The sequence below is a fragment of the Centruroides vittatus genome, unplaced genomic scaffold (assembly GCF_030686945.1).
Source record: "Centruroides vittatus isolate TY-2023 unplaced genomic scaffold, ASM3068694v2 contig_350, whole genome shotgun sequence".
NCBI lineage: Eukaryota > Metazoa > Arthropoda > Arachnida > Scorpiones > Buthidae > Centruroides > Centruroides vittatus.
Genome location: NW_027122173.1, coordinates 1,222,536 through 1,234,887, shown reverse-complemented (window position 1 = coordinate 1,234,887; position 12,352 = coordinate 1,222,536). Strand labels below are relative to the sequence as shown.

The 12,352-nt window shown below is 33.8% G+C and overlaps 1 protein-coding gene across 1 annotated transcript in view; it reads right to left on the bottom strand.

Annotated features, from left to right (window-relative positions):
- LOC136974556 (integrin beta-PS-like) overlaps positions 1-12,352 on the bottom strand; it is a 200,173-nt gene that overhangs the window by 72,463 nt on the left and 115,358 nt on the right. Inside the window, exons 12-14 of the mRNA XM_067269471.1 lie at positions 10,364-10,471; positions 8,579-8,663; positions 6,231-6,362 (exon numbers count right to left, since the gene is read on the bottom strand). Of these exons, the coding sequence (XP_067125572.1) occupies positions 6,231-6,362; positions 8,579-8,663; positions 10,364-10,471 (325 nt within the window). The remainder of the gene's footprint in view (positions 1-6,230; positions 6,363-8,578; positions 8,664-10,363; positions 10,472-12,352) is intronic.

Here is a 12,352-nt window from a genome sequence, read left to right as displayed (position 1 = left end):
TTAGGGGTAATGATAAATTGAGCTTATTCCGTGATGACATAATTATGGAACGTTTTATAAAGGGTTTAAGAGGGAATCTAAGGGGTAATGTGTTAAGGAGGGCCCCAAGAACATTGGAAGAAGCCTTCGACATCGCTGAGAGAGAGGAGAATATAGAGAAGGAATGTGATAGTCGTTTTGAACGTAAGGGAATAAACATGGGAATAGAGGAGGAAGTTGACGCAATGGTTGGAAGATGCGAAGGTACAGAAACTTCAAAGGATAAGACCGATGAAAGGATTTCAGGGTTAGAAAAAAAAATTGAGACCCTCGTTGAGACCGTTAGTATGCTTCTGAATAAAAAGGATCAGGATAAGAAAGTAATAAATAAGAAATGTTACGTATGTAGTAACTTAGGCCATTTCGCGCGAAATTGCCCGTATCGTAAGGATAGTTATTTAAACTAATGAAGGAGCACCAGATAGTCCAGCATGGGGCTCCTCGCATAAAAATAAGGCTGGCTAAGGAGATATATATGTCGCAGAAGGGACTCCCGATTGTTGAAGGGAGAGTCAACGGGGTGAAGTTAAGCTTCCTTATCGACACGGGTGCTGAAAAGTCGATTTTGAATTTGGCGGCTGTTGCGTGCATACCTAAGGGAAGTGTGGCTAGTGCTACTGTCAAAGGTGAAACTTTGGGAATAAGAGGCATAAATGGTGAGGTGACTGAATGCGAAAAAACCATACGTGCGGAAATCAGTTATGATAATCAAGCGGACAGGGTGACAGTCGCGTGCATGAGGCTGCCTAGACACGTAAGTTACGATGGGGTGTTGGGAATGGATATAATAAGAAAGATATGCAAAATCATCGAGGGCATTAAAGTAGCTGTGCAAAATAGAATAACAAACCATGAAAGACACCTGATCCCACATGATGAATTTAGCAACGTTGCCCATTTGGAAATTAAAGGGTTGGACGGTTTGAACCCTGAAGAAAAAGAACGCGTATACGATATATTTAAGGAATATCCCAAATGCTTTGCAGAATCGATAGAGGAGTTAACAGGTATGATAGGTGAAACGCATAAACCTGTAGTAGATCAAACGAAGCCGATAAGTACCCGCCAATACAGGATCCCTGAATATTATTTAAAAGGGTTAAGATCACTAACCAAGGCATATTTACAGGCAGGGATAATTGAAGAGAGTTCCTCAGCGTGGAACTCGCCTATTCACATCATTGAAAAGGAGGGCGGTGAAATTAGAATGACATTAGATCTCCGACGGATCAATGAGCTGACCGCATCCCAAGAATTCCCCATAGCCCGCGTTGATGAAATTTTAACTAAATTCCATGGTTGCAAATACTTTTCTGTCCTAGACTTAAAATCTGGGTATTTCCAAATAAATTTAGACCCATCAATTAGGCACGTTTACGCCTTTTCTACCCCATGGGGAAAATTTCAGATGTGCCGGCTTCCGCAAGGTGCCAAAAATAGCGGCCGATTTTTTCAGGCTGTTATGTCGAAGATTTTAGCGAGGTTTATAGGAATATCTTGTTACGTTTTTCAAGATGATATAGTCGTGTTTTCAAAATCGCTTGATGACCATGTAACGGTACTCCGCGAAGTCATAGGCACTCTGAATAGTAATAATTTAAAATTACACCCCACCAAAAGTTGTTTTGTTGTTGGTGAAGTAAAGTACCTAGGACATATTATAAACCAAAACGGGGTACGTCCCGATGTTAGTAATGTCAGTGCTATATTGAATATGAAACCCCCCCGTAATGTAAAAGGGGTACGTAGTTTTTTAGGCATGGTGGGTTTTTTTAGAAGTTTTATCCCCACATTTTCTAGCATTGCCTTACCCTTGACGAACTTAACTAAAAAGGGAAGAAAATTCTCCTGGAACAAGGATTGCCAGGAAAGTTTTGAAGAATTTAAACTTATATTGTCGAAACCCCCTCTGTTAAAACATCCAAATTTCGATTCACCTTTTGAATTGTACACCGATGCTTCCGATGAATGTATAGGCGCTGTCCTAGGGCAGCGAGAAGAAGGAAAATTTTATCCTGTGGGATATTTTAGTCGTAAGTTAAATGGTGCTGAAAAGAACTATGCCACAATTGAAAAGGAATGCCTTGCGATAATCTTGGCATTACGCCATTTTAAACCGATTGTATTAGGATATAAAATTGAATTGCATACTGATCACAAGCCCCTTATATTTTTAAATAATATGAATAACCATAATAAAAGGTTAATGAGATGGGCAACTGAAATAGCAAATTATGATGTAAGAATAAACCACATAAAAGGAAAACGTAATGAAGTTGCGGATTTACTATCGCGGCCAAATTATGGTAATAAGAAGTTAGAGAAAGATGTGAGCAGTAACGTTATTGATAATAAGGAACTGTGGCGGCAGGTAGTGGAATCGCAAGAGAGAGATGACTTCCTAATGAAGTTACGTAACAATTGTAAAAGAACTGACAATCAAGGGGTTACAAGTGGTGTTCAACAACCTGAATTCCAACTTGACGGTGAGGTTGTTATGAATGTAAAACCAGGAAGAATGGGGCTTAGGAGGTGGGCCCGTGTGTGTGTAGGGAGAGATATGATTGATCGTGTGATATGGTCCTTCCATAGCTCTACCCTGTCTGGCCACCTTGGGGTCGAGAAAACATGTAATATAATCGATAGATATTACTATATAAAAAATTTAAAAAATCATGTCAAGCATGTAATCAGGGGCTGCAAGACCTGCCAGCAGCATAATTTACATAGAGGCCGAGCCCCATTTCAAGAAACTGAGACCGCTGATTTTCCCCTCCAGAAAGTGGCTACAGACATCATAGGCCCACTTCAGACATCCCAGAAAGGGAATAGATTCATATTAACCATAGTCGATATTTACACCCGCTATGCTGAAGCAATCCCCATCTCGAATCAGTCTGCTCAGGAAATTGCTGATAAAATTTTTGACCATATTATATGTCGGTATGGTTGCCCCAACGTCATTATATCTGACAGAGGGGCAAACTTTACTTCAGGTTTGTTCCAAGGGGTATGTAATGAATTAACAATTAAACATAATGTTACGACCGCCTATCGCCCGTCCTCAAATTCCGTATGCGAACGTTTTAATAAAACCATATGTGGAATAATTGCCCGGATATCAAAGGGCGACAATCGTAATTGGGACAGTTTCATTCACCCTGCTGCGTTCGCTTACAACAACTCAACCCATTCAGCGACTAATGAATCTCCAGCCTTTCTCCTGTATGGGTTTGACCCTCGTTTTCCTAGCGCGTTCCCAGAAGAAAATGTTGAGGATGTAGAACGCCAAGAAAGGGGTCCCGAATTTGTAGATAAGTTGAATGTGTTAAGGAGAACTGCGTACGAATTGGGGAGAAAGCGGAACCGAAAAAACAGAATAAGAGAAAACGACGGCAAAAGAATTAGTGTGTGGAAAGAAGGTCAGAAGGTGTGGTTGCTTCGAAAGGGTAAGCAGAGAGGTACGGGAAAATTTTCCCCAAAATATTTAGGGCCGTATAGGATTATTCGTGTGTTAGGCCCTGTAACAGTTGAACTTGGTAGTAATCGTATAAAGGAAAAATTGGTGGTGCATACCGACCGCCTAAAACTATGCTACTCCCCAGTATATAAAGAAAGTAAGAGAATAGCTCCTCGACATCGCGAAATGCGGGAAGCACCAGTAGAGGAAGAGGAATTGGAAGTTGGGGATCCATATGAATACCTGAGGATGGGGACACCCAACAGAGAACCAAGATCAGGTGTAGGAAACCACCAATCGAGAGAATTGGAGGGTAATAACGAGAAAAAAATTGTTAATAGTAATAAAGATGTGATAAGTCAACACCCGTACAATCTTCGTGGGTGTAAAATAGATTACCGTAAGTTGCATTACGGAGTTTGATTCTTAAGGGGGAACATATGTGGCGATACGCCATATTGTTGTATATATATATGTAGCGTTAAGCCTAGTATTAAGTTTCGTTAATCCTTTGTTCTATGTCTTTTCTTCGAATTCTCTAACGGTCTTTCCTTCCGGCTGGTGGGGACGAAATTTCATAGAATAACACCGGAAACAAGGTGTGAAACAAAAACCCTGAGGCAAGTCAGGGAGCGGGGGTGAGGCATTCCGAGGCTAGCGTCGAGAAGAAGCGGACGGAAAAAGAAGGTGGTCGTCGTCACGGATCGAGACAAAGTGCCGAAGTCGTCTACAGAAAAAGAACTGACATAGACGAAAACTAAAAAAAAAAACTGAGAGTGTAGCGATATAAAATTTTTTATTTGATCGGAGCTATTGAAAAGGACGACTACAAGTGACTGCGGTAGAAGTCTCCATTTCGTCAAGAGTGAAGACCAGACAAGAAAGAAACCCGGGTACCCCCACCAGCATATTTTTTTATTCTTACTCTTTATTCTTCCCTCTTCTATTTTCTTTTAAATTATAAGTTAGTTTAAGATAGTTTAAGTTAATTCTTATTATCTCTGTAAGGGCTACAAACAAAGACCAGTGTCGCGTAAACGCATCAATCCCCTTTGTGTGTACACGGTTTCACCGCACAGACCAGAGACAGTTATATATATCAGCGGTGTATAGTTGGGATCACAAAGAATATAGTGTATAAAGGACCACGTGAATTAATAATAAAATATTATTATTTTGTGTAAAATTTCGTATTTTTTTGTACGTCCTCATGTACACCACAAGCTAATGATGATACAAGTGTATACATGTCTTTGGTGGTTTGGTAAAAATTGCAATATCAATGATTGTCTGAGGCATGCAAAGGAATTTTTACATTCTAAACGATGGTTTTGGTAAACTTAGATGAAATTAAAAATTGTTGGATGATTGGATGAGTTGCAAGTTAAACTTGAAACCCATACCTGCATTCAAATTGACAGATAACCCACATATTATTTGCAGAAAATTATGGTAGTTAGTTTTTATATTTCATCTATAACTTTTAAATGTTCAGTTCCTGAAGATAGCTACTTAATAAAAAAAATATTAAGTTGAAAAAAAATTTTTTAAAATTCTCCTAATAAACTAGTCTTTATTTAAGCTTTTATCTACCTTACAACAATGATTTTAAAAAACAATAAAATAAATTTTTTGAAGCAATATTTTAGCCAGTTTGGCATTTGATTCTACTGATCATCTTCCAGATACTAATGCTAGGTAGTCAAATGTCAATGCGTATGCAGATTACGTGTGTGAGATCCAAGTTTAAATTAGACTCCACCACCACATGACCTGTGATAAAACTTAATGATGTGAGGATTTGAATTATTGGCCTTCTGTATGTCTTCCTTGTTAGTTCATGACATCATAGCATCACATCAACTTTTGTCGACTAACTGTCAACTTTTACACCTGAGAGCGAAACATCTGTTCAGTTCTCAGGCACCTAAATGACGCTTTTTCATCACCTCTCAACCTAAGGTTCTGATTTCATTCATCCAAAGTAAAGCAGCACATCAAATTCGTCAGTTGTCACCCAGATCTACAATTGCCAGGATCCCTAATTTCACAATGCGTTAATTCTTTGTGTGCGTCAATTTATTGGATTAAGTCTGTCATCCATTGACTATCCACCGGAACCAGAATACAGACTTAAGTGGAATAATTTCATCATTTTGAATTTCACCATTCGCCAACTTCGCCATTACTTTCACTAAATCAGACAAGCAAGTCAACCAACTTCAGGTATTTATCGCCACATGAACTTTATGTAAACTCTCTCTCTCAAGAATCACGACATTAGACTTATCTTCCCTTTTTAAATGTATGTTGATCATATTCCCATTCTGTGTAAATAAATGTTGTTTAGTTAACAAGGTCTCTGTGAGAGTTACTTCCGGTGCACTGTCTCTCCCTCCATCCCGAATCCGATTGCTCCATAAACGCGACTGCTCACGTGATCTATCTTTGAATCGCCGCGGCTTCCATGTCAACTAAGACATGGTGGTGTCAATCCTGATGACGCATCAAAGAGGTGCCGACCCCCCAGTCATGCAGCCCTGAATAGACATACTATACAATTCATATCCTCAGGCAACACACAGACAATAGTAAATTTCTGTGCTGTGAATGAGTGTTGCCAACCAACCCCAGTTATGTACAATGTTGCCAGTCAGACAACAGATCCCTGACTGCCACACTAGAAACTTAAACTAAATATAAACTAATACAAAAAAATTTACATTCTCACCTAAAACATCTGCCAACTGTGCTAATTTGTGTTTATGATCTTTCATACTCCATGTCAAATCCATTAGGTAATACAAATCAACGGGATAATCTTCTGCTTGGCGAAATGATAATGTAAATGTAACTGGTTTTTCTATAAAAATGCAAAAATTAATTTTTGGCAAAGGAAAAAAAAAATATATTATATTGAAATAAAGAATTAAACATAAATTCAACACATCTGAAACTGTAAGTTATAATTTGAGAATGATTATATAACAGTGATAAAAGGGATATATCTTAAAATTTAAAAAATTAGTTATTTTTAGAATTTAAATGAAATTCAGAATTCAGTCAAACTAAAGTTTTAATATAGTTTTTAGTTATAATTTCCTGCCTATAATCCACAATGATGTATAATCTGCACGTGCAATATTTTGTTCAGAAAAAAAATGTTTATCATCATATGATTTGCATAAGTTCTTATCATTTCATGCACATTACTTTCATGCACATTACTAATAAAATGATGCACTTTGTAAAAGCAATTAATAATTAAAAATTAAAAATATTCTCAAAACTAAGAAATAAATTAAATAATTCATTTAAAGTACAGGGTATCCCAAAAGTTGCCATACATATGAAAATATTTTGTTTTTCAGATACCCTTCAAGATTAATACCAAATAATCTGCTGTATTGTATTAGACTATATTATGGTTACATTTAATAATTAAATATAGAGTAATTTTGTCTAGAGGTAGGCAATTAAGTTGCCATCTCATAATAAATTTATATTTAATATTTAACTTAGAAAGTTCTGGAAGAAAAGAATTGGCTCAAAGTGGGATTCAAACCTGCAACTCCTGCCTACCATGCAGATGTTAGGCAGAAGCTGCAGGTTTAAGAGTTGGTCAGTTACACTACCCACACCTCAGTTCAATCTTTGTCTCCAGAACTATTAATAATTTAATTTAACCATACTGGTTACTCACATTGTCAGCTAAGGACACCATCAGCATCCACATAAATTTATAATCAAGTCCTGCTCTGGGCCAATTCTTTTTCCAGAACTTTCAAAATGAAATATTAATTAATTAATTATTATTAAATTTATTATATTGACTTAATTTCCTACCTCCATGCAAAACTACTTCAAATCTAATTATTAAATGTAGTCATAATACAACCTAATACAATCCAACAGCTCATTTGGTATTAATCAAAAATAAGAGTTATTTGATGATTATATTTGTATATCCTTCAAGAATGCAACTGCCAAAAGAAATGGCTTTATACACACAAGTTCATGCAAGTTTCAAAGAAATGGCCAACATATAGAGAATATTTTATACACAAAGATATATTTTGCTCATATAGTTCATTTTTCCTATGTATGGCAACTTCTGGAAAACCCTGTAGTATAACAAAAAAGTTTTAAAATCTGGAAGTATAAAATGCAATCAGTTCCTTACTTACAACCCTGTCCCATATGACAGCTAGAACTGGTATATTAAGAAAGTTAATTTCAAGTCCCTACAACTAATTATACTCACTAGTATAATCAGTTATAGGCATAGTATAACAATTTAATTTTAAAATTAAATTGTTATACTGTAATGGGCAATAAATATACTATAACTTGCAAGTTTATTTTGTTTTACTTTAACCTAGGTTTATGCCATTAATGGCAACTTATTTTTGTTACTTCTTTTGAAGTCCGTGATGTCATAGAAGAAAACCAAATTGGGCATATTTTTTAATCATACATTAGCACAGAAATATTTGATTTATTGTACAAACACATTTTAAAACAAAGATTTGTGTCTTGGCAGCCAAATATAATTTTTTTAAAGCTAGGACAGATATATGCCAAATGGATAGACCTCAGAGGAATGGCTAGAGATTGCATACATAATTGTATGAAAGAAGACTGTGAATGTTGTAGATAGTCTAATTAGAGACATAATTTATCTTGCATATTCCATAAAGTACAAAATTTTGCACTTCAGTATGTTAATTCTTCACTGAATAAGGCTTTAATTGCAGTCCATACAGGTTTATTAGTCCATAGAGTGCACTGTCCAAATAATCAAAGAAGCTAAAGAAGTTACTCCAGAAGTGTTTCAAATAAGTAACAACTATATAGTCAAATCTTTCCAAAGAAGGCCAGTATCATATGCAACTGTGCATCTAATCAGAAGAGGGTGATCACAAATGATTTTCTAAATCATGCAAATAAAGAAGTTATAGCAACAATCCTATTATTTTTGTATCAGACTTCATAGTATCATCAAGTTGTACTTAATATAAATAATAGATAAAAATCTAAAATTTTTAATTAAATTTAATATGAAAGAACATCTCTTACTAGGTCTAAGTGAAAGTTTTATATGTTGTGGTTTTAGTTGAGTGACTGATCCTACAACTGCCCCAGCATCACTTAATTCAATGTTCTAAATTTAAAAAAAAAAAATTATTATCATTTAAGTTAAATATTACATCTAAATTAACATATTAACCTATTTAAAGTTAAATATTACCAATAAAGTATAGAAATTAATAATCTAATTTATTTTACAAGCTACAAGTAATGTCTAGAGATGACTTCCTCCACACAATAAATGCCCCAGTAAAAATACAGAAAAAAAAATCCAGCAACAAATTGCATAATTTTCCTGGCATTTAAAACTGTGTATGGTGCCATCTGATATTTTATTTAAAAACTTTTTATATAATTAATTACTATAAAATGGCAAAAAGCTTAATTTTGAGGATAAAGATGAGTTTTATAAATACATTGTAAATGCTAATATCTTAATTTAATCCGACCATACCCAAGATGTGACACAACTCCCTTCTATCTCCTCACCCCTTGATCTTTAACTTCAAAACTTAACAGCATCAATCCCCTAATAGACAAACCTCCCTGCAAAATTTCAGAAATTTTCAACAAAAGACATGGGATTTATTAAACTTCAAAGTGTTCAAAGAAAATCATGCCCAACACAAACACCTATACATGCAGAAAAAACCCCCCACTTTATCGCATTTCTTGATGTTTCAAGGTGACAAGTCCAAAAATGGGGATCAATTTTTGACCAATTTTGCAATGGAGGGGATCATGTTTTGACTAATTGCCATACTTTCCCTCTGTCATATGTAACAGCCAGGAAAGTAAAAATAAAGTTAAAAACAGCAAACAAAACTAAAAATCCCTAGTAAAACAATATGTAAATGTGTGTACAGGTCACCTGCAATTTTTCAATTATTTTTTGTAATCTACGACAGGGATGGTGAACCTGTGGCACGTAAGAGAAATCATCTGGCACGTAATGTATCATATGATTTCTGTCTTTTTCAATCATCCTTTCTGTTTATCACCTGATCATCTTTTTTTTCAATCAGATTTTTTACATTTATTCGAATTAAAGCATATTCATTTAATTTCTTTAAATATCATTATTCGAAGTCTAAGACATTGGCATGCATTAACATCTTTAAAGCTAAGTATGCTTACAATATGGCACTCAAAAAGGTTCACCATCTCTGATCTATGAAATTTCACCATTTGAAAAACTTTATAACAAAATTAAATGTTTAAATTAGTACAGTAAATCTTGTTAAGAGTTTGGAGTTAACAAGTTTAATACTCAATTTTCCAAAATTTTCCTCTCATAAATTTCCTGTTATTAAGCATTTTCTCAGAATCTATTCACAGAATGATTGCAAAATTGCACACAGTTTATGGCAGTTTTGAGTGCATTGTCAAGGTAACCCCTTGTGTCCCAATCGGAATGTTAGTAATATATTGTTTCACTAAAAGGACGGTTATGAGAGGTTGTAATCGCATGGTGTTGTTTGACATAGAGTTGTAGTGTTTATTTTAATTGTCTGTATTCACATGAAATATATGAGAAAATGAAAATCATGGACTCGTTAAAAAGCAGTGGTACACAAGGAAAACAGGTTCAAGTTAAAAATATGAGCAATTTTGATTTAATGAGAGTATATTATACTGTATTATATGAAAAAACATATATACCATGCCCCAGGACCTGCAGACAGCTTCAAGTTAACATGACTTTGAGTTAATGCAATTTGATTTAGCAAGGTTAAACTGTATTTCAAAAAAAATGTTTAAGAAAAATCTAACCTCAATTATTTTCTTACTACTTGAAGGATTTACTATCTCATTTTCTAAGCAATCTTTCTTGAGAAGATTCTGTGGAGTATCACAACGAGATTGGTCTTTCCTGTAATCCTATATTCAAAAATAATATTTACCAAATTATTTTAAATTTATACAGTATAAATCTCTACGCAAATTTTATATTTAATAAAACAATAATAAAAATTACTAGGATTCATTAAAAATTAATTTAACTTACTTTAAATTTATTTTATTTCATTTGTAAATAAATGAAAATTCAAATAAATAGATACACTGCAAAAGTAATTAAATAATCTAAAACACAAAACATTTATTTTAGTTAAGCATTTACTGGAGTAGTAGAGGTGTTTTAGTTTCGTTTTTTAGTTTTTTTAAATACTTATAATATAGAGTATTCGTAATACTTTATATATATCATATTAAATTATATATATATATTATATATATCATAAAATTATAACTATTAGTTTCCTATTCAATGTTTGTATGGAGTAGCAAACTTTTAAGTTAAATTTGAAAGTACAGTAAGACCCCACTTAACGCAGGGGATGCATTCCTAGACAACAAAGCACCAAACAAAACAGTGTTAAATGAGGTCATTTTAACATAGATTAAATAGGGATAGGGAAACATGTGACCAAAAATAAACAAATTTTACTTTAATTTGAAGTTATTTTTATATTCATTTGTATAATAATATATGTTAAATAACACAAACATATGCACACAGAAATCTAAACTTCATTTTTTGTGATGAAGATCCTGATTTTTCTGAAATTCTTGTTTTTGCAATAAAGCCGTGAAATTTTATTTGTCGCTTTTTTCTTTCCTTAAGCAAATGTCAGTAGCACAAGATCACATCCAAAACGCTTTGTTTTGCTTTTGCACTCCTTTCAAAATCTGGATCATTCACTACAATTTGATCAATGATTTCAGTTATTGTTACCAAACTTTTACTAAGGAAATCTGTAAAGAAATTTTTTGGGTTCTTCGTTTTAAGAATCTCTACTTTCCAGTTCTACACGAATTCCTTGTTCTGACAGTTCTTGAAAGTCATTGTTGATAAGTCTCTCACAAGAAACCTGCAGTAACTCTTCAATATCATGCTTGTCTACATCTCCTAGTCCTGCTGTATTGATTAGTTGACAATTTGGTCAACCTAACGATACAGCGATAGACTTTTCTCATTGAAAATTCTTGGATACCTTCAGCCATATCTTCTTCCACACTTCGTTCATGCATTTATCAGTTAATTCTTTCCAAGCCAAGTCAATATTCCCTATGGCATCCATGATGTTATATTTTTTTCCAAAATTACACCAAACATACATAGATTTAAAGAAAGTACACCTTTTTGCCACCTTTTGCTGATTGGTTCATAAAATTCTGCAATAATTTAAATTGGTGTAAATTTTGAGCTTTTTTTAGTCTTCGAGCAGACCGCATTACATCAAATCAGTGTTAAGCAAGGCAGCGTTAAGCTGGGTCTTACTGTATATTGTCTAGAACATGCAAGTAGCAATTTTGTGAAAATATATTAATTTTGTCTCACATTCAAAGTGAGAATTGTTATATATTTCTAAAGGTGTAAATGACAGTTAACTTATTATATAAGGAATTATGAAGATCCTACTTAGTTTACTTAAAAATGTCCATAACTTTATCAGACCAAATCTGTTTAGTAAAGCTATATTATGAAACTTATAAAAATACAGTATAATCATATGAAAGTGAACAAAAAATTTAATTATAAGTTGTGAAAAAATGATACTATATTACTTTATCATATTACTGATAAAAAATAAAAATTCCAATTTTGGAAATACATAAAAAGACAAGTATACAAAATATGGTATCAAAATTTTTATAGTAATATATATTTTTTAACATTTTATATGACAAATCTTATAAAATATTGTGTCAAATAAAAAAAATAGTTATATAAAATATCCAACTTGTAGTGCTCTGCTA